Genomic DNA, 21,983 nt, shown 5'->3' with positions numbered 1-21,983 from the left:
ACTGTGTCCCCTTGTTCTATTGCTGGTTGCCTGGGAGAAGAGGCCACCCCCCACCTGGCTACAATGCCCCTTCAGGTAGTTGTAGACAGTAATAAGATCACCCCTGAGCCTCCTCTTCTCCAGGCTAAACAGGCCCAGCTCCCTCAGCCTCTCCTCGTAGGATTTGTGCTCCAGGCCCCTCACCAGCTTTGTTGCCCTTCTCTGGACATGTTCCAGCACCTCAACATCTTTCTTGAATTGAGGGGCCCAGAACTGGACACAGCACTCAAGGTGTGGCCTGACCAGTGCTGAGCACAGGGGCAGAATAACCTCCCTTGTCCTACTGGCCACACTGCTCCTGATGCAGGCCAGGATGCCATTGGCTCTCTTGGCCACCTGGGCACACTGCTGGCTCACCTTCAGCTTACTATCTATCAGTACCCCCAGGTCCCTTTCCTCCTGGCTGCTCTCAGCCTCTCTGTCCCCAGCCTGTAGTGCTGCTTGGGGTTGTTGTGGCCAAAGTGCAGAACCCTGCACTTGGCCTTGTTAAATCTCATCCCATTGGCCTCTGCCCACCCATCCAGCCTGGCCAGGTCCCTCTGCAGGGCTCTCCTACAGAGAGAATAAACCAACCACCTGTGTGGCCAGGACTGATGGTAGAATATGAGCTGATGAGGCAAGTGACTAATTAAAGCAGAAACCCCTTGTTTCCTAAACTGATGTATAGCATTGGAAGGGAATTAATAGGAACCCCTGAGGCTGAACTAGGGTCGTGGCTTTTAAACTGTGCCGAAATGCATTGGAATAGTTACACTTAGTGAGGCAGACTGGCACAGAAAATAGGAGCCCTGTGTGCTAAAAACAGGGATTGTCCTTTCCGAGGAGGAATGTCTGACAGCTAAAACGAATTGGCTTGGCTTTGTCATTTAAAATAGCAACTGATACTTTGTGAAGTTGTTCCCTCCTGGGCAGGCTCTTACAAAATGAGAACGATGATTCCATTAATTTTGTGTCTCTTTTGTGGTCCCAGGTGATGCAGTTAATATAGTTTCTGTAATGGCAAGTTAATACTTAGTCCTCCTTTGGTGCATTCCTTTATGAATTTGCCCTGAGGTCACATTATACCCTCTGATAGTAAAGAAGTTGAAAGCTGAAAGTGGAGACTTCAGGCTTGATATAAAAAAATAATACCAAACCACATAAGAGCTATCAGAATGGAGCTTTAAACTGGCAGAGGGGAGGTTCAAACTAGATGCTAGGAAAGGGCTCTTTACAGTGGGAACAGGTTGTCCGAAGAGGTTGTGGCTGCTTCCTCCCTGGAGGTGTTCAAGGCCAGGCTGGATGAGGTCTTGAGCAACCTGTTCTAGTGGGAGGTGTCCCTGCCTATGGCAGGGGGTTGGAACTGGATGAGCTCTGAGGTCCCTTCCAACCTAAACCATTCTGTGATGTGTTTTCAGGCAGATTTCAGGTTCTGGCTCACCTGCTTTCCAATGCTACTTCTCCTACCAGACCAGGTTGTTCGAGGCCCCTTCCAACCTGCCTTTGCACACTTTCAGGATATGGTTTAATGGCCATGGTGGTGTTAGGTCAGTGCTTGAACTTGATGATCTTAAAGGGCTTCTCTAAGCAAAACAATTGAACAATTCTATGACTGATTCATGCCTCCCTTCAGGTAGTTGAATAGAGCAATTAAAATAAAATAAAAATAAGCTTAATAATAATATCTCTAATGTATATAATATATATTTTATATGATATATATATATATATATTTATATGATATATAAATATATGCTGTCTACATGAAGGGAGGCTGTAGCCATGTGAGGGTTGGTCTCTTCTCCCAGGCAAGCAGCAACAGAACAAGAGGACACAGTCTCAAGTTGTGGCAGGGGAGGTCTAGGCTGGATGTTAGGAGGAAATTGTTGGCAGAGAGAGTGATTGGCACTGGAATGGGCTGCCCAGGGAGGTGGTGGAGTCACTGTCCCTGGAGGTGTTGAAGCAAAGCCTGGATGAGACACTTAGTGCCATGGTCTAGTTGATTGGATAGGACTAGATGATAGGTTGGACTGGCTGAGCTTGGAGGTCTCTTCCAACCTGCTTGATTCTATGATTCTCTATTATGATAATATTAATAATAACAACTATTACTATTATTAATTTTCCACCACCAAATTACCCTGATGGTATTCAGATGGTAAAAGAAGCATTGGAAAGAAGCAGCTGAAAGTAATACACCCCAGGATTATTTCTTTTTTTCTTTTCCCATGCCACTGAACAAAACTGCACAGCTAAAACAGAGCCAAAATTGATGCCAACATTGCCATGAGTGAAAACTTCAGGGAAGTTTTGCCCCCCTCCCCCCCAGTTCTGTGTTCTTTTAGGAGCTTTAATTTTTCCTTTGCTAATTAGATCTCTGACATGAGATGCATATAATTAAGAGGGAAGATGGTTTGTGTGCTGGCAGTAATAGCACTCTCTGATCTGTTGGCCAGATAACTGCTGTGGCCTGGTTTTCCAGAATCACTTTGTTCACACAGGTAGCACATGTCTGACCAGAACCACCTGGATTTGTTTGCAGGGGTGAAATCCTGGGACTTCTCAAGATCTTGGAGGTCTCTTCCAACCTGGTTGATTTTATGATTCTCTTAGATGTCTGATTTTGAGGTCACCCATTCCATGGAAACAGCAAGAGAGGTCTGGGTCTTAATGGGTCCAATGTGCAATCTCTTTCTGCCCAAACACTTGAGACACTTCAAAGCATCAGAGCAAAGCTTGCAGAGTGGTATTATTGCAAGTGGCATGACTAATGAAAAGAGGAAAACCTTTAGTGATTTTTCTTTTCTTTTAATCTAGTGAAGAACAGACATTAAGTGGAAGATTAGGGCACTCCCAGTTTGGACAATTTTCTTGTCTTTTTATTCTTTACCTTATTTTCTGGCATATGTGCTTGTAAAAAAGGTTGAGTCTCAGTGCTAATGACATCACTTGCTCTTGCAGCTGCACTTGACCCTGATGAACAGGAAGAGGCAGTGAGGTGTTCTTATCAAAAGAAGCAGTGAGTCCAGAATGTTCTCTCTTGAGATTTCAACTGGACATGATCATACCCTTCCCTATTGCTTTAAGATAGAAAACACTCCTGGAGCACTGGAAAAGCAGATGTCAATCCAGTTGGAAAGATTCTCAGCTGCAGTGCTGAGGGATTTTTATCACTGCTTGGAGACTTAACAGTGGGATCTGATTTTTTTTTCTATGTAAATTGTCCAAATTCTTTCAAAAGGATATTGATTATATTTGATAGACTCATAGGATAGTAGTAGTGGTGTCCTTACCAAGATGAAATTATCTTCATGTAAAGTTCTTTTGCACTGAATCATAGAATGGTCTGGGTTGGAAGGGACCTCCAAAGGTCATTAAGTCACAGAATCACAGAATCAGTCAGGGTTGGAAGGGACCTCCAAAGGTCATCAAGTCACAGAATCACAGAATCAGTCAGGGTTGGAAGGGACCTCCAAAGGTCATCAAGTCACAGAATCACAGAATCAGTCAGGGTTGGAAGGGACCTCCAAAGGTCATCAAGTCACAGAATCACAGAATCAGTCAGGGTTGGAAGGGACCTCCAAAAGTCATCAAGTCACAGAATTATAGAATCAGTCAGGATTGAAAGGGACCAGAAGGATCAGCCAGTTCCAGCCCCCTTGCCATGCCCAGGGACACTCTACCCTACAGCAGGCTGCCTACAGCCTCATCCAACCTGGCCTTAAACATCTCCAGGGATGGGACCTCAACCACCTCCCTGGGCAGCCCATTCCAGGCTCTCACCACTCTCCAAAGTCCAAACCCCTGTGCTATAAGCAGGAGGATCCTCAACTAAATCAGATTGCCCAGAGCCCTGCCAAGCATCACCTTGAGTATCTCCAATCACCTCTCTGGGCAACCTGTTCCAGTGTTCCACTAACAGGCTCTAAGATATTTTTCTTATCACATTAAAAACTATACTAGAGACTTAACTTTTCAAGAGCCCAAACATCACTATCTAGAGAAACTCTGGCAGTGTTTTTTAATATTTATCTTTTTTAGTCAGTTCAAAATGTGATCCCTCTTTGAATTAGTAACCATGCAGAGAGATACCAACGCAGTTGCCATCAGTATCGCTCACATTTTGCATCTTGTCAAGATTCAGTGAAGGAAGTAAATATATTTGAGCTGCATTCACTTCCCCCAGCAGATTTATAGCAGGCTGAACACTTATTTCCTTTGTTCTTCTTTGAGAGCTGTAATAGGTTATTATGTGTTACATAATTGTGGGCAACCCTCGTCACACACACTTCTATTCCAGCTGACACATGCACTAATCTGATAGAGTGGAATGTTAATCTTGATCATGATGATTCCTGATATTTCTGCAAAACTTTTCATCCTGCAGTGTCTGAAGGATTTTAAAAGACATTCTCTGCATAAATAACTTCTATCACACCTTGTACGAAGTCCTTACAGAATCACAGCATTGCCAGAGTTGGAAGGGACTCCAAGGATCAGCTAGTTCATAGACTCATAGAATCAACCAGGTTGGAAGAGACCTCCAAGCTCAGCCAGTCCAACCTAGCACCCAGCCCTATCCAGTCAACCAGACCATGGCACTAAGTGCCCCAGCCAGGCTTGGCTTCAACACCTCCAGGCACGGTGACTCCACCACCTCCCTGGGCAGCCCATTCCAATGCCAATCACTCTATCTGACAACAACTTCCTCCTAACATCCAGCCTAGACCTCCCCTGCCACAACTTCACACTGTGTCCCCTTCTTCTGTTGCTGGGTGCCTGGCAGGAGACCCCACCCCCACCTCCCTTCAGGCAGCTGCAGACAGCAATGAGCTCTGCCCTGAGCCTCCTCTGCTGCAGGCTGCACACCCCCAGCTCCCTCAGCCTCTCCTCACAGGGCTCTGCTCCAGGCCCCTCAACAGCTTTGGCGCCCTCCTGTGGACACCTTCCAGCACCTCAACATCTCTCTTGAATTGAGCAGCCCAGAACTGGACACAGTAGTCAAGATGTGGCCTCCCCAGTGTCAGTTAGCTCCAACTCCCCTGCCATGGGCAGGGACACTTAGCACTTTGTTCAGAGTGCAGCACCATGAGAAGATGTACAGGTGTATCAGGACATTCAGTGGTTGCAAGGAACAGGGACAGATAACTTTGAAAGAGCAGCAAGTTTTCCTTCTACTGGATTGCTACAAGACTTGAGCAGCCATCAGCCCACTGGAGGAGAAGTTGTGCAGGATGGGCCCAGGTACATCCCAGAATTGTCAGGGTTGGAAAAGACCTCAAGGATCATTTGGTTCCAATCCCCCCTGCCATGGGCAGGCACACCTCATACTAGATCATTTTTCTCAGAGCCATATCCAGCCTGGCCTTAAAAACTTCCATGGATGAGGCTTCTACAACCTCCCTGGGCAACCAGTGCCCGGTGTCTCACCACCTTCATGGTGAGGAACTTCTTCCTAACCTTTAATCTAAATGTCTCTTCCTCTAGCTTGCATTCATTCCCCTTATACCTGTGTCTACCTGACACCCTAAAATGTCCCTCACCAGCTTCCTTGTAAGGCCCCTTGCAGACATTGGAAGGCCACAATAAGGTCACTGGCACACTGAGAAATCCCTTTGTCTTCCAAAGCAGAAGATGATGGCACCACTGTTGGAGGGTTGCAGTTGGCAATGAGGTTCATTTTGCATGCAACCTGCATGTTTGTGCTGAAATACAGCAACAGGCACACTGCAGCTACCTGAGGCAGGCACTGCTGTGCATGCACAAGAGAAAATGCATATACATAGCCTTGTGTTCACCACCAGCCCTGCTGGCTGTGTTTGCCAGATCTTGTTTTGGATTCTATTTACAGCCTAAGCAAAATGTTGCTCTCAGTGCATTTTCAGTGACGTTAGTTAAGGAATAGCTCATGGTGGTTGTATTCAACACCAGAGCCAATGGAGAAAACAGCAACCTGAGGCCAATCCTGTAAAGCCCTGGGGTCTGAAATACCCATCCCATGCCCAGAAAGGCTAACAGCTGGACAAATGAATTCAGGAGGCAGTTCAGGTGAAGGAAGGTTTGGGATGGAAAAAGGTAACTGAAAGCTTCCTTATGTATAATCTTAGCAGGTCACCATTCTACTGACAGTCCCTGTGAGGAGAGGCTAAGGGAGCTGGGGGGGTGCAGCCTGCAGAAGAGGAGGCTCAGGGCAGAGCTCATTGCTGTCTACAACTACCTGAAAGGAGGTTATAGCCAAGTGGGTTTGGTCTCTTCCCCCAGACAACCAGCAACAGAAGAAGGGGACACAGTGTGAAGTTGTGGCAGGGAAGGTCTAGGCTGGATGTTAGGAGGAAGCTGTTGGCAGAGAGAGTGATTGGCATTGGAATGGGCTGCCCAGGGAGGTGGTGGAGTCGCCATCCCTGGAGGTGTTCAGGTAATGCCTGCATGAGGCACTTAGTGCTATGGTCTGGTTAATTGTCTAGGGCTGGGTGCTAGGTTGGACTGAATGAGCTTGGAGATCTCTTCCAACCTGGTTGCTTTTATGATTCCTCAATGAAAACCACAGCCTGATAATGTGCAATAAGAATATCAGAAGCCTTTCAGAAAAGCAGAACGAAACCACCACCACCAACAAAAAAAAAACCCACCTCACAACAACAAAAACCAAACCCAAGATCCCTTGTGGTGACCTTAGGGGAGATATTCAAGGTCAGGTTCAATCAGGCTCTGCACAAGCTGATCTAATGGAAGATCTCCCTGCTCACTGCAGGGGGGTTGGACTAAATGACCTTTGGAGGCCCCTTCCTACCCAAACTATTCTGATTCCTCCTGTTCCACCCTAGAAAAGGCTGAGGAAAGAGGTGGGTAGAGCTGACTGACTCAGTATGATTACATGAGACCTCTCTCTGGAAGCCACCAGGAAGAAACTTAATGACTACCCAAGGGAACAGAATTGAGGTTAAAGCAGAGTCAAGAAAAAAAAAGTGGAAGAGATTCTATTAATCTTTGTACATTCATTATCTCTCTAAATATTTGGAGCAGGGATACCCTGAAAGGATTTAGTGCATGGCTAAATCACCACCCTAGCATCTCGCTGAGCTGGTTGGGGGCATTCATGCTATGGCCATATTGGACAGTCAGTAAATGGCTATTAAACTGAGGGAGGTTCTCCTCCCCCCCTACTCTGCTCTGGTGAGGCCCCACCTAGAATACTGCATCCAGTTTTGGGCTCCCCAGTTCAAGAGGGACAGAGATCTGCTGGAGAGAGTCCAGTGGAGTGCTACAAGGATGGGGAAGGAACTGCAGCACTGCCTGATGAGGAAAGGCTGCGAGCCCTGGGGCTGGTTAGTCTGGAGAGAAGGCTGAGAGGGGATTTGAGCAATGCCTGTAAATATCTGAGGGCTGGGGATCAGGAAGGAACAGGGACAGCTTCTGCTCACTTGTGCCCTGGGATAGGACAAGGGTTGGAAACTGCATCACAGGAAGTTCCACCTCAACATAAAGAAGAACTTCTTGACTGCAAAGGCCAGAGAGCACTGGAACAGGCTGCTCAGAGAGGTTGTGTGGAGACTTCCGAGCCCTGTCTGGATGTGCAACCTGCACTAGATTCTATGGTCCTGCTCTGGCAGGGGGATTGGACTCGATGGTCTACGCAGGTCCTTTCCAACCCCTAACATCCTGTGATCCTGTAAAGGGCAGGAATTTCTAGGAGCATCTGTGAGTTGCAGGAAATGGTGCTGCTGATTCCACAGGCTTCTTTTTATATCCCTTTCCTATAAAAAGTGAGAAGGAATCATACTGCCAGCAGAGATGTAAAATCAGGTCGGGACTGTCGCTGGTTATTTAAAGGTACTGCCATGCTTTTTGGAAGCCTGAACATCTTACATGTTGTATCTTGGATAACTCCCATCTTTTATAATCACATCCTCTTGCCCCCTTCTAAAACAGTTCTTGCTGTCACAAGAGGATGCAGCACTCTTCTCTCCCCTGGTCTCCTGCTCCTGGGCAGCAGTCTTTTGGTCTCCTCATAATCGCTGAGACTCAGATTCAAGTTGCCCAAAACGCAGCCAGATCTCTGCATCACTCCCTGTGGCACTGCTGCAGGTGGAGAGAAAGAGAGGATATTGAAATGAATAATCAGGCAGAGGTTCCACTTTTCTCCCTGCTTAAACACAAGTACAAGTCTGTTGGTTTGTCTTCACCACAGCATAATCGCTCCCTGGAGCAGTGGGAGGTTAATACTTGCCACTCTACAAGTACTTTTAGCTCTTTGCAGTCAAAATGCAAGCCACCAGTATCCCATTGGCTCTGGGAATGCTTTCAGAGCATTGGCCAGCTTGTGCTGCCAGTCTGATGAGCTGCTGATTGCAGCCCTGACATGGGTTTTACGAGCAGGATGGGGGGTGGGGTGGAGTTACTGCGTGAGATGCTCATTGAGCTGCTAACACTGTACTGAGAGCAAACAAGAGGTGTGTGACTATAACCAAAATACCCAGCCACCTGACAGGACTTCCATAGCATTTTCTCTGCCTCTGAGAAGTGCCCACAGGTCTATTGCTTGGAAACACAGACAGATGCTCCACTGGAGCTCTGGTCTGGTCTTTGCAGTCTAGTAGCCAACTGTGGGTGATAATGGATATAGAGAGGAGAGCTTAGTGAAGACAGCCACCAGTACATCTGGCCAGATGAACCATGCCAGAAGTAAAACTGCTATCACAGTGGCACCAGAGGGCTATCCTGTTGCCAGTTTCCATAAAGACAAAGTAGAATTGAGCAAGAAATGAAGAGACACTTTTTTTTTTAACCTGGAATACTCACAAATTGGACTGAGAAGGTTAATCAAGTTTCACTGCAAGTCCCAGAACTATAACCTTTTATTCTAATACTTTTCTGTGACATTCAGCCTGCATCCTCTTGGAAACTGGCCTCTCAGTAGGCTTAATTCTTTTTTTCCTTCAAGAGCTCTGTTTTGGTGGCAACCAGCCTGCTTTCTGTACCTTTCTGGAAAGGTAGCAGTGGTTAAAACCAGTGCCATTTAGCAGCAGTGTGCTATGCCCCCTTATACTTTCTTTGCTCAGGAGCACAGGATGCTTTATTCCCCAGGCAGTCAGTGATGACATCTGTAGCTCTCCTTCTCCACTTAACTTCTTATTTTTAATCTAGTACATACACAAAGGACTGAACAGGAATAACATCTTTTGATTTCAGACCTTTCTTTTGGTGAAATCCAGCTCTACTCACTGCCCTTTTTTGCACTTCAATATTTCAGAAGAACGTCTGTACCAGGAAAAAAGAAGGTAAAGAAAATGACGTGGACCAAAGCTCTTCCATCAGCTTAATCTTGCCACTGTGGAGCTCTACAGCAGGTAAGACTTGACAATACAGCAGTGTGTATGTATATTCCTGGTGTCAAGAGCATCTGGGATGCTCTTATCACACCAGCTGCAGCCACAGCTTCAGAAGCACTGCTGGAGCCCCAGCAGAGAGGAGTGCTCAGCATCACACCCCATCACCATCGTGTGTGCAGCCAAGAGCACAGCACCCATGCAGTCACCCTTGGACCACCACTCTTGGCAGTGACTCCGGGAGGCATTCAAGTGCCTTTACACAGCGCAAAAACTTCAGCTGAGAGGGCTGAGAATTGGCTCTCATGTTTTATTCATCCAAATTGCCTTTCCAGAAATTTACACTCATCTCTTCAGTAGAGAAGCTGTTCTGTTTCCTCTTGCTTAACGCTGTGCTGCAGCGCTCCTACTGCTGCTGGCTACCTTCGCTTCAAGACCGACCGGCTGCAATCACAGGTCCAGCTTGTCTGGAGAGAAAGGGAGCTGTAGGCTCATCTAATTCCAGCAGTCTCTTTTGTGATACCAAATATTGGGGCTTTCAGTACCCAGTTCCTGCAGAAGGAAGCACAAATCCAAGAAATCTGTCTTCTTTTCAATTACTTTTTTTCGCTTTTATGGTAGGGTTTTAGGTTTGACTCATCCTTCCCAGGCTAATTGTCAAGAAAGTGACAGATTAGTTGTGGTTGACAAGTGAGTAATTGGGAGAAGAGAGGGAGTGCAGCAGGTGTCTGTACTGATTTGGTGAAACCACCACCACAACAAAAAAGGAGCAGAGAGTGGTGTGATAGTCACTGACACAGGCATGACGTTAGAGGCTTACCGTGCCCAGGGTGTGGAGGGGTTTACACCATGCAGAGCATTAACCACTCACCAGCCACTCCGGATCCTTTTCAAAGGTGACCTCACAAGTCCTCCATCAGAAGATGGTTTTGAGCCCTTTAACAGGAACACCTGGTTCACAACATTAATGGACACCCAGACCAAAGGTGGTTTCTCACCTGTCACGTTGCTCAGCACACAGGACAGTCCTAGCAGGGGGCAGACCCCACGCTCTTGTCCTGACTTGGCTGAACCATCAAGGAAGCATAGCATTGCCAGAGCTGGATAATTCCATCCACGGAGCTCTGCCAACATCTCCATTGCCCACAGCTGCCCTAATTTTCCCAAAGCGTGGCTCTGCCCAGTCTGCTCATTGCTAAGAGGCTGATTTCACAGCAAAGCCCAAATCTCACTTACTGAGTGAAAAAAAAAGAGCTTTGCACCTGGAGAATCTTTCCAGCTCTGAAAAGAACAGTCTAAGACACTGCTGTGTTAGAGAAATCAAACCCTTGGAAACTATATATATTTTTTTGTACTAACCTGATAAATCTGCACCTCTGAGCTCTGTTTCCTTGCTTTGGTGCCAGGTGCCACTGCCTCAACAGCAAGCAGTGCTCTCGATTGATCTCTGCAATGGTGTTAGTGACAACAGGCCAAGTACTGGGTTCTACTGGCAGACTAAGATGCACTTTTGCTCTGAAGTAGCTGTACAAATAGCATTGTAGCATTTCACATTCATTGTCTGCTGAAGATTTCAACATCTTACATGCTCTATTTCAAACACATAAAGCCTTCCTTCCCCCCCCTCCCCCCATCTACCTGCTAGCACTGAAAATTCATTGGGGGTTGAAAGAAAAGATGATCTTTTCTTCTTCCTAGCTTCTGCATAGTTATTAAGAATACTGAGGCTGCAGAGCAATTTCTGCCCTGGCTTTCTTCCACGTAGCCTCCTCTATCTTGAAAACTTCCCTTCAATTTCATGCGTGGATTATTTGAGGTGGAGGGAGCCTGCCAGGCAGCAACTGTGTTTCTAAGGGAAGGGGCTGGGGAGGAAATCCTGCCCCAGAGCTACAAGGTCCTCTCTAACTCAGACCTCAGCATATCCCCTTCAAACACCTATACCCCTAGCATAGATCAGCTAATTGAGGTTTATTTTCTGTTGTGCTTTCCAGATGCCAGGTATTGCTTGCTGGAAACATGTTTGAGTTCCTTTTTTCCCCTGCTCTCTTTAAATGAAAGAGGCATCTCCACCAGCCATATGGAGTAGCTCCTGTGCTGCAAAAGACGTGTCTGGTGTGCAGTGCATCCATTCAAGCTTTCTCAACGTGGACCTGAAATTCAGCAGGGAAGGGAGCTGACGAGCACCTTTGCAGCAGATTTCAATGAGGCAAAACCTCAAGCAACATAAAGCCATCTGAGCCAGCCAGCAAAGTCATGCTGACCTTCTGCCAGTACTACTGCAGCCCCAAGAATGACTTCAGGTTCCTCATCCTCGGGGGAGCCAGGAGGCCATTCCCGATGGCTGCCTCTGCTCCGCTGCTGTCCGCTGGAGTGTTATCACTATGACAACCCACAAGTATAGGATGCGCACGGCGCTGGGAGCTCCAGCTTGACCTTACTTGTGTGTGCATGCCTCAGAGCTGGGCTTCCTTACCCAGGAGGGGGGCAAAGAACATGTGGATCCACAGGTGACTCTCCCTGGATGCTGTCCTGCCACTTGCTGTCAAGTTTGGAATGCAAGGCAAGGTAAGAGCTCTAGAGACACTGCGTTGCTAGGATTTTAAATCATCTTCTCTGGGACAAGATAAAGGGGGAGACTATATTTTTTTTCCCCTGTTCTCTTTCTGTAGCCCTTCTTCACGAAAAGACTTGTAAGACTATAAAGCTGCCCTTCAAACTGCATCTTCTGCAGCCTGACTAAAGGTAAAACGCTCCCACGGCTGCTCCACGCTGCCCGTGTCCCCGTGTGCATGTGCACGCACACGTTACTTCCCCTCACTACTATGACAGCACATGCTCCTCCACAGCATTAGCGATGCAACTCCTCCCTCCAGTGCCCCGTGTGTGTCTGCGTGGCTCAGGCTTTCTGCCTCGGCTCACTCCCCGCTGAGCGCGGGGCTGCCGGTCACGACTCGGCTCCGGGCTTCGCACAGCGGCGAGGAGGCTCGGGGGAAAGCCGGCAGCAGGCACGCAACTGCTCTGCGGAGCCATCCATAACTTGCTCGCCTCGCAGCAGAATTGCAGAGGGGAGGGAAGAGGGGGAGGAGGAGGAGCTGGGGGGGAATAAAGAAAATCCAGAGAATTCTAGTCTTGCAAATGTAGTGGAAGCCAGCGGCCGGAGTTCATTTGCTCTAGAGGAGCAGAGAAGAAAGAGGGCATTGCATGACAAAAAGCAGGAAAGGTCTGTGGCTGTTTTCCCGATAGTAGCAGTCTCTGAGAGGTAAAATGATTCCTCCGAGCAGCACGACTGAAGTCAGCGTGGATAGTGTGGAGAAAGAGAATGAAGTGGAGCAGCCCCCATCTCCAGCATCAACTACAAGCCAGGAATCAAAGGTACTTTGAGAACGAGATTCTTTTAATTATTATTTAATTAGTATTTGTGCTTTCTTTTTACTCTGTCTTTGCTTTCAAGAGAGATGTGCTGCTTTGATTTTTGTTTGGATCTCTGTGCCAGGTTCGGCAGTAAGAGTGCTGTGAGCCGCCTCTGATTGCAGTGCCTGCTCTGACACTCCTCCTTCTGAATTCTCCTTGTCACCTGGGCAGCTGGGGGTCTGGATTGGGACCTTACCTGCTTTGGAGGACGTTTGGGGTTGGGGATTTCTGCTTGTGTTTTCCCTTCCTTGTGATAAGGGTCTGGGCGAGCGGTGAGGCTCAGACGAGAGGATCGATGCCAATAGATGTTCTTAGCTATGGTCGCACCAAGCATCAGATCACTTAAAGGGTTTTGTTCAAGCTTGGAAAGATTGATTTTTCTCACAGATGCAGAGAATTTTGCCTGGGGGGTTGTGATATTTCACCTGCCTCACCTTCTCTGTCAGACACATCAGTGAACTTTCCCTGTTCAAGGAGGCAGCAGTTGAAACAGGATGCCAAGTGGCAGTTTTGGCACAATAATCCTTGTGCACACCACCCATAAAAGGATTTATTTTTGCAGCCTTTGATTTGTTTATTTTGGGGTTTATTTTTTTTTAAAGGTGGCTTAAGTTTACATTCCCAAAACCCAACTTCCAGCTGAAATGGTGTAGCCTCTGGATTTTAAATTGACTTGCACGTGAAAAGTTTTTCTGCCTGCTGGTGTGTTGCTTGGAAGTTAGAGAGGTAAAGGAAGGAATGCAGTAACCTTATATAAGGAGTATTTCTTGGTAGCTTACCTGGATATTCTGGTTCTGCTGATTCTCTGTTACTTACTTGTGATTGATATCTGAAGGGAGGCTGTAGCCAGGTGGGGGTTGGTCTCTTCTGCCAGGCAACCAGCAGTAGAACGAGGGGACACAGTCTCAAGTTGTGCCAGGGGAGGTCTAGGCTGGATGTTAGGAGGAAGTTGTTGGCAGAGAGAGTGATTGGCATTGGAATGGGCTGCCCAGGGAGGTGGTGGAGTCGCCGTGCCTGGAGGTGTTCAAGCAAAGCCTGGCTGAGGCACTTAGTGCCATGGTCTAGTTGATTAGATAGGACTAGATGCTAGGTTGGACTGGATGATCTTGGAGGTCTCTTCCAACCTGGTTGATTCTATGATCATGGTAGCAGCTGATAGGTTTGCCCATGCACCTGATAGTAGTGCCATGTGCTGCATGGACATGTGAAAACAGGGAGGTTTGTGCCATCAGGAGCTTGCAGCCGGCTGGAGCATCAGAAGGTAATGCATGAGCAAAACAGCTACTTGCCAAGGGAAGGTTTGTGCTGGCCTGAGTTTAAAAGCAGTGGCTGTCTGGGTCTAACGTGGGAAGACTGCTACGTTATCCCACAGTTCTAGGCTGGAGTGAGTCGAAATCATCTGTCTGTGTGGGCAGAGTTCTGACGTGGGCTTGGGCTTCTTTTTATTGGGTTTTTTAAAATTAGATGCTGTACTCCAAGAAGGAGAGCTGAGGTGTTGCCTGTGTGAAACAGCCTCTTGGAAAGAGAAAAGCTCGCCCATTCACTCACATTCCCTACTGCTGAATTCAGGGGGGCCGGCAGGATAAGGGAGGTTATTCTGTCCCTATGCTCAGCACTGCTCAGGGCACACCTTGAGTGCTGTGTCCAGTTCTGGGCCACTCAATTCAAGAGAGATGTTGAGATACTGGAATGTGTCCAGAGAAGGGCAGCAAGGCTGGTGAGGGGCCTGGAACACAAAGCCTATGCGGAGAGGCTGAGGGAGCTGGGGGTGTTTAGCCTGGAGAAAACAAGGCTCAGGGGTGACCTCATTGCTGTCTACAACTACCTGGAAGTAGGTTGTAGACAGGTGGGGTTGATCTCTACTGCCAGGCAAGCAGCAATAGAACAAGGGGACAGAGTCTGAAGTTGTGGCAGGGGAGGTCTAGGCTGGATGTTAGGAGGAAGTTGTTGGCAGAGAGAGTGATTGGCATTGGAATGGGCTGCCCAGGGAGGTGGTAGAGTCACCATCCCTGGAGGTGTTGAAGCAAAGCCTGGCTAGGGAACTTAATGCCATGGTCTAGTTGATTGGCTAGGGCTGGGTGCTAGGTTGGACTGGATGATCTTGGAGGTCTCTTCCAGCCCAGTTGATTCTATGATTCTACTGGGACATGGCTGCAGTCTTCCTGCTTAACGGGAAACAAAGAGGGTAATGCCTTAACTCTGGAATCTAAAGGGCTCTGGCTGATCAGTACCCACATCCCTTCTCCTCTAAGACCACTTTTCTGGAGTTGCTGAATTGTCATTTGTCTAATGGGAAGCTCAGTCTCCCTCCAGAGAGGTCCCAAAAGCTTCTGGAGCTTTCACCACCCTGCCAGCACCACCTCCTCATGTGTGTTGGGCTGTGCACAGGGCCTGGTGGATTGCATGTTTGTTGCACTCCCAGTTAGGGTCCTCACTCAGTGCTAGGTAAGTGAGATGCCACTCACCTGGCCAGGCACTTGCTTGCCACAGTGCATGAGGGACTTTTCTCAATGGCTCCCAAAGCACCGTGCCCAAGATGAGCTGACCGGCAAAAACCCTACGCTGAGACAAAAGTGCTGCCTGTAGGGTTCCTTCTTTCTGCTGGTGCATCCATGTGCTTGAGAGGATGACAATGGCAATTAGGCACAGGGAACAAATAGGCTACAAAACTGGTTTACAGCCAAAGGTGCTGTCATTAATTGCTGCAGCCTTGTGAGCGTTGGAAGCGATACACCGGAACGGGCAAAAGCTGTGACTGTGCACTCGATGTCATCGCTTGCAGGCAGATATTTTTGGTGAACAAGTAACCTGCACACTTACATTTTGGAGCTGCAGATATGATCAGGAAGCACTCTGTGCTGTCATTGCAGGAGGTGGAGTCAACAGAAGGTTCTGATGGCAGGGATAGCCAGATACAGCTTTCTTTTTGACATCCTGGTATCCGGCAGGCTGGTTCCGTAGCGGTGCTGTTTGTGCTTGGGTTTGTTTCCTGCTCTAGAGGACTGATGTGCTTCAAAAGCTAAAGACTTTGACAAAGGCAGGAGTCAGTGTGTGCCAAGGGCCCGTGAGCAAGCTTTTATCCCCTGCTGAGGGAGCCATCCTGTCATTCACAGAGGGCTAAGCTAGCTTCAAGTACTCTCTGTTGCATAGGTTAACAAGTTCATGTTTGCTGCAGTTGCCGCAGAACAGTTTGTGCAGTATCTAATTACCCCACAATGACTTGTTTCTGTGGCTAAACACTATTAGGACTCCAAATATAGGAGCAGAAACAACATGGATAATAGCCACCTTTGGAAATACATTGGAAAACATTTCAGCAGAAAACCAATTTTGTACCACTGATGGTGGAAGAAGCTTGCTTCCAGCCCTGTGTAATCACAGGCACCTGTGGCACAGGCTTCCCTGTGCTGCTAAAGTCCAGAAAAAGAGCTCCCTGCCTCACTCCAGACAGTACTTAGATGATGACATGGAGGAGAAAGTGCAATTCCTGACTAGAGTGTGTTTGAGAGGAAGAACTTCAGGCTGCTAGCTGAAAACTGAAAGAATGACTCTCAGGTTAGTCACGCCCCTGCCGTGAGGGAGCAGCTCAATTTAAACCTCCCACCACCCTTTCCAGTGGTGAGCACACACAGGTGCTGAAAGCTGCAAGAGTAGGCTTGTGGAATCACAAAATATATCTGCTTGGAAAAGACCTCCAAGATCATCCAGTCCAACCCTCAACACAGCACTGAAGAGTTAACACTAAACCACATCCCTAAGCATGTCCACACGCCACTTGAACACCCCCAGGGACAAAGACTCCACCACCCCCCTGGGCAGATCATTCCAATGTTTGAAAATGCTTTCAGTGAAGAAATGTTTCCCAATATCAAGCCTGAACCTCCTCTGGTGCAGCTTGTAACCATTTGCTCTGGTCCTGTTGCTTGACACCAAGGAGGAGAGACTCTCTCCTCCCTCCAACCTCCATTCAGGTAGTTGTAGAGAGTGATGAGGTCCCCCTCAGCCTCCTCTTCTCTAGAATGAGCAACCCCAGCTCCCTCAGACATTCCCATCCATGTTCTCCTTGCCAGGAGCACCACTGATGCCTGGACTTTTGTACACCTCCCAGAATGAGGAAATCCAAATACGTTTTGAATCTACCACATTTCCTGGGCCCTAACAGCAAACCCATTCATGTGTCCTATATACATTTATCTTATGACATAGTGTGTATATATATATTGCTATCTAATCCTGGCCTGCAGCAGGAGCAGTGTGGCCAGCAGGACAAGGGAGGTTCTTGTGCCCCTGTGCTCAGCACTGCTCAGGCCACACCTTGAGTGCTGTGTCCAGTTCTGGGCTCCTCCATTGCAGAGAGATGTTGAGGTGCTGGAAGGTGTCCACAGGAGGGCGCCAAAGCTGGGGAGGGGCCTGGAGCACAGCCCTGTGAGGAGAGGCTGAGGGAGCTGGGGGGGGTGCAGCCTGCAGCAGAGGAGGCTCAGGGCAGAGCTCATTGCTGCCTGCAGCTGCCTGAAGGGAGGCTGTAGCCAGGTGGGGTTGGGCTCTGCTGCCAGGCAAGCAACAACAGAACAAGGGGACACAGCCTCAAGCTGTGCCGAGGGAGGTCTAGGCTGGATGTTAGGAGGAAGTTGTTGGCAGAGAGAGTGATTGGCATTGGAATGGGCTGCCCAGGGAGGTGGTGGAGTCTCTGTGCCTGGAGGTGTTGAAGCCAAGCCTGGCTGGGGCACTTAGTGCCATGGTCTGGTTGACTGGACAGGGCTGGGTGCTAGGTTGGACTGGATGAGCTTGGAGGTCTCTTCCAACCTGGTCAGTTCTATGATTCTAATGTCCTTTGTGTTTAATGTCCCCCTGTACTTTACAGATAACACCTCCAATGCACTGTTTCATTCCTGTAACTTCAAATAGGTGTCTGAAGTATGCTAAGCATCCTGTAGCACTAATAAATACCACTGCTCAGCTAAAAATCCTATATCTTGAAGAGTTAAGAATATTAAAATGATAATCATTAATTAATTTATTAATTTGTAGGCTCTTGAAAACATTTTCTTCACACTTAAGTGTGCCTTGAGTGGCTACTTAGCTCTGCCAGAAGAACTTTCTGAGGGTGCCACATGTATACCTGTAATTGCTGAGTTTATGACACTAATGTGGTTGCAGTTATGGCTCCCACCTGTTTGGGTCCCTCAAGTCTGGCTTCCAAGATTGCAGTTTTACAACTCAGCAAGGAAGAAAGTCATTAACTAATGGATCCTAAAGGAAGATTTCCTCCTGGAGATAACCATCAAGTACACCTTGCACACTTGCATAACCACTAACTTAGTCTGGAGAAGAGGAGGCTGAGAGGGGACCTTATTGCCCTCTACAACTACCTAACAGGAGGTTGCAGTGAGGCTGGAGCTGGTCTCTTCTCCCAAATTACTAATGATAGGACAAGAGGAAATGGCCTCAAGTTGCATCAGGGCAGGTTTAGGTTGGCTGTTGGGAGGAAGTTCTTCCCTGAGCAGGTGGTCAGGCACTGGAACAGGCTGCCCAGGGAGGTGGTGGAGTCACCATCCCTGGAGGTGTTTAAGAGGAGAGTGGCTGTGGTGCTTGAGGCTATGGTCTGGTGATGAAGGCTGCTGGGATGAAGGTTGGACTGGCTGATGCTGGTGGTCTTTTCCAACCATAGCAATTCCTAGTGATGAGATGTTGTGCTGAGGGGTTTGGTTTAGCCAAGGACTTGTCAGTGTGAAACTAATGATTGGACTCAAAGATCTTGAAGGTCTTTTCCAATCTAAGAAATCCTGTGGTTCTGTAACTCAGCAATAAAAGCAGGTATTTAGTGGTAGCAATCAGAGATTGCATTTTGTGATGTCTTTTGTGTAAAGATACCTTGAGATTTAGTAAAGAAAATAAAACTAGAAGGAATGTGTGTCTAAGGAGACATTCCTACACCTGGCAGTATTCCTTTACATTTGGCATAGTTGGCACATAACTCTGTTAGCTTTGTCCTTCTTACATCTAAGTGACATTTCTGTGTGAAGAGGAAAGAACCCATTTCTGATTCCTTGAAGTGTAAGTCCAGGTAGTAATCACTGTGTTGTGAATAATGCCTGGGAGTATTTGTAGCCCACAGTGTGCTCCTTAGAAAATTCTCTTGCCATTTTAACTTCCAGGTAGTGTTTGAACAGCTGTAATGTTTGAGCTAGTGCCAACAGGCTTGGGCAGCTCTGCTGATCTTCAAGCTATTAGCCTTTCAAGGCTGTTAATCATAGAATCAAACAGGTTGGAAGAGACCTCCAAGAGCATCCAGTCCAGCCTAGCACCCAGCCCTATCCAGTCAACCAGACCATGGCACCGAGTGCCTCATCCAGGCTTTGCTTGAACACCTCCAGGGGCGGTGACTCCACCACCTCCCCGGGCAGCCCATTCCAACAGCAAATCAGTCTCTCTGTGAAGAGCTTCCTCCTAACATCCAGCCTATACTTCCCCCAGCAAAACCTGAGACTGTTCCCCCTTGTTCTCTTGCTAGTTGCCTGGGAGAAGAGACCAACCCCACCTGGCTATGGCCTCCCTTCAGGTAGTTGTAGGCAGCAATGAGGTCTGCCCTGAGCCTCCTCTTCTCCAGGCTAAACAACCCCAGGTCCCTCAGCCTCTCCTCATAGGGTTTGTGTCCCAGGCCTTTCACCAGCTTTGTCACCCTTCCACCCCAGAAGGGGTACCAAGTCTTGCCCCTGCCACAGCAGGCAGTCTGACACCTGAAAGCTACTTCATTGCAAAGAGCAGTGGGTCTCTACAAAGACCAAACGTTTGTGTCACAGCTTTGCCAATTTCCATCTGCACTTTTCTCCCTCTGAATCACACATCTATGGGCTTAATAAACTGCTTGCACTCAGGTCAGTTAGGTAAGTTGAATAGCTGAAAAATGGGAGGGAACAAAACCAACAAGACAGCCCAACTAGACCTCCAGATACATAAGGCATCTGAGCTATGTATTTCACATCATAAATGAGCCCATTTCAGTCTTACATTTCCATACACTGACTGTCCAGGGACCAGTGTTCAGGAAATGCAGACCACTATCTTTACATGCAGATCTGGCAATTCAGGAGGTGTAGTGCACTTGTTCAAGCACTAACTGACTCAGTATGTAGTACATAAAATGTTTCTGAGAAGTAGTCCTTCAAGAAGAGGATTAAACATTGGAGTTCAAGAAGCGAGCTTAATTTATGTATATCCCTACACTGGTCAAGAAGATTGAGCTTACTTTCCTCTATCCTGCCAGTCCCATAGACCAATACTGCTTCTATGAGGTTTCAAATCCAGCTGTTAATATTAGATTCTGAACTAACATAAACAGCTTGAAAGTCCTTAGATTGTAATAGGATTGTCTGGGATTTAAATCAGGTAGGATTTGTGCTCTGCCGTTAAACAGAGCTCTTGCCCACCTAAAGAGTTAATGCTTTATGATGGTTACTCATCAATTAATATTTTAAAAGGGCAAGGAGTATGGTGTACAGTTAGTATTTCACCCTCTGCACCAGTGAGAAATAGCCAGAGCCTAAACTACTGCTCTACTCTTCAAAGGAATACCAAACAGCTTAAAAAAATCCTGAGAAGGGGGAAGAGAAAAAAGGGATTCTTCTTCATCTTAAGTCCATGCCTCTGCAAAAAATGGTGAGTAAAGCACAGATGTGAGCTGAGGACTTGTGTGTGTGTCCAGGAAGTGTAAGAGCAAATTGCATACAGGAAGATTCTGTTAAGAGCAGGGAAGTAATTATTTACCCTACCTATAATTTCTTGAGCAGGCTCATTCCTGTATTTACATTCATTTTGACTTTTCTTTCTTTCATTCTCCTGTTCCGTTTGAAACACTCTGCTATTGTTTTGGAGTGTTTTTTGCTTTGATATCTATGTCAGATCAGTTCTTAGACACCTTAAGATATCGAAGGAGAAATCAAAATGTCATCAGTTCATTCTTTTCTAAACACACTTTCAGTGTTGCCAGAAGAAAGGAAATGTCTGTTACCTTGCAAGAACAAAAGATGCCTTGATGGCAACCTGGTGTGGTTAAAAGTGGGTTTACTGCAGAGCAAACCAAAGCAGGCTCTTTTGAAAGCCAGTCCTACCTTCTCAGTCTCTTAGGCTGTGCTCTGGTTCCTAAACTAGTCCCATTGGTCCCCTAGATTTTTACCACTGCTTTTCACCAGCTCTCCCAACACCTAGGTGCTCCTGTGGCTAAGGTGTGCCCTCTGTGCCTTGCTCCCTTGAAGTCCAGTCTGTTTCTGGCCAGCTTGTGTGGCTTTGTAAGTTTGGATAATGTTGCTTTAGCTCAGACATCTCTTTTCTTGGTGCAAGAATGATCAGGGAGCTGAAACACCTCTCCTGTGGGATCAGATTGAGTGAGCTGGGGCTGTTCAGCATGGAGAAGAGAAGGCTCTGAGAAGACCTAATAGCAGTCTTCCAGTACCTGAAGGGGGCTATGAGAAGGCTGCAGAGGGACTGTTGGCAAGGTCCTGCAGTGATAGGATGAGGAGCAGTGGTTTGAAATTAGAGAAGAGGAGATTTAAACTGGATGTCAGGAACAAGCTCTTTACCATGAGGATGGTGGAACACTGTGACAGGTTGCTGAGGGAGATAGTTGAGGCCCCATCCCTGGAGATATTCAAGGTTGGGCTTGACAACCTGCTCTAGCAAAGGATGACATAGAATCATAGAATCACAGAATCAACCAGGTTGGAAGAGAGCTCCAAGCTCAGCCAGTCCAACCTAGCACCCAGCCCTGGCCAATCAACCAGACCATGGCACTAAGTGTCTCAGCCAGGCTTTGCTTGAGCATCTCCAAGCATGGTGACTCCACCACCTCCCTGGGCAGCCCATTTCAACCTGGTTGATTCTATTCTGTTCTATTCTATTCCCTAAGATAGTTCTGCACAGGATTTCTAATGACAGTAAAATAAAAACCCCAAGGATTTCTATCCCATCAAAAATCTCTTCCTGCCTGGTTGATTGTGTGATTCTATGATTCATGTTTCTTCAACCAGACTTCTGGTTTGCTTTTTACTCTGTGTCACTTCTGGCTCAGTAAAGCTCACTGAGAAAACTTGTCCCTAGACTTCCCAAGTGAAATTCTGTAATGGAGATGAACCAGCTTCTTTTCTCCCTTTCAATTCAGCAGACACATTGAACTGCTGGTTTAATGTCACACTGTCCATTTCTGCAACCTCTTTCCTATTATTCCTATTATCT

At 47.4% G+C, this 21,983-nt stretch overlaps 1 protein-coding gene across 2 annotated transcripts in view; it reads left to right on the top strand.

The window, feature by feature from the left end:
* The window catches only part of STAC (SH3 and cysteine rich domain), a 143,996-nt gene that overhangs the window by 65,334 nt on the left and 56,679 nt on the right, over positions 1-21,983 (top strand). Inside the window, exons 2-4 of one of the 2 annotated variants that reach the window (XM_064169621.1) lie at positions 9,269-9,365; positions 11,336-11,909; positions 12,626-12,716. In XM_064169621.1, the coding sequence (XP_064025691.1) occupies positions 11,866-11,909; positions 12,626-12,716 (135 nt within the window). In that variant the 5' untranslated portion in view covers positions 9,269-9,365; positions 11,336-11,865. Of the gene's footprint in view, positions 1-9,268; positions 9,366-11,335; positions 11,910-12,469; positions 12,717-21,983 lie in introns of those variants that run through there. The other variant, XM_064169622.1, reaches the window with a different exon arrangement.

The sequence above is a fragment of the Pogoniulus pusillus genome, chromosome 32 (assembly GCF_015220805.1).
Source record: "Pogoniulus pusillus isolate bPogPus1 chromosome 32, bPogPus1.pri, whole genome shotgun sequence".
Lineage (NCBI taxonomy): Eukaryota > Metazoa > Chordata > Aves > Piciformes > Lybiidae > Pogoniulus > Pogoniulus pusillus.
Note: the sequence above shows the minus strand (reverse complement) of the source record. Positions and strands in the feature narration are given on the sequence as shown.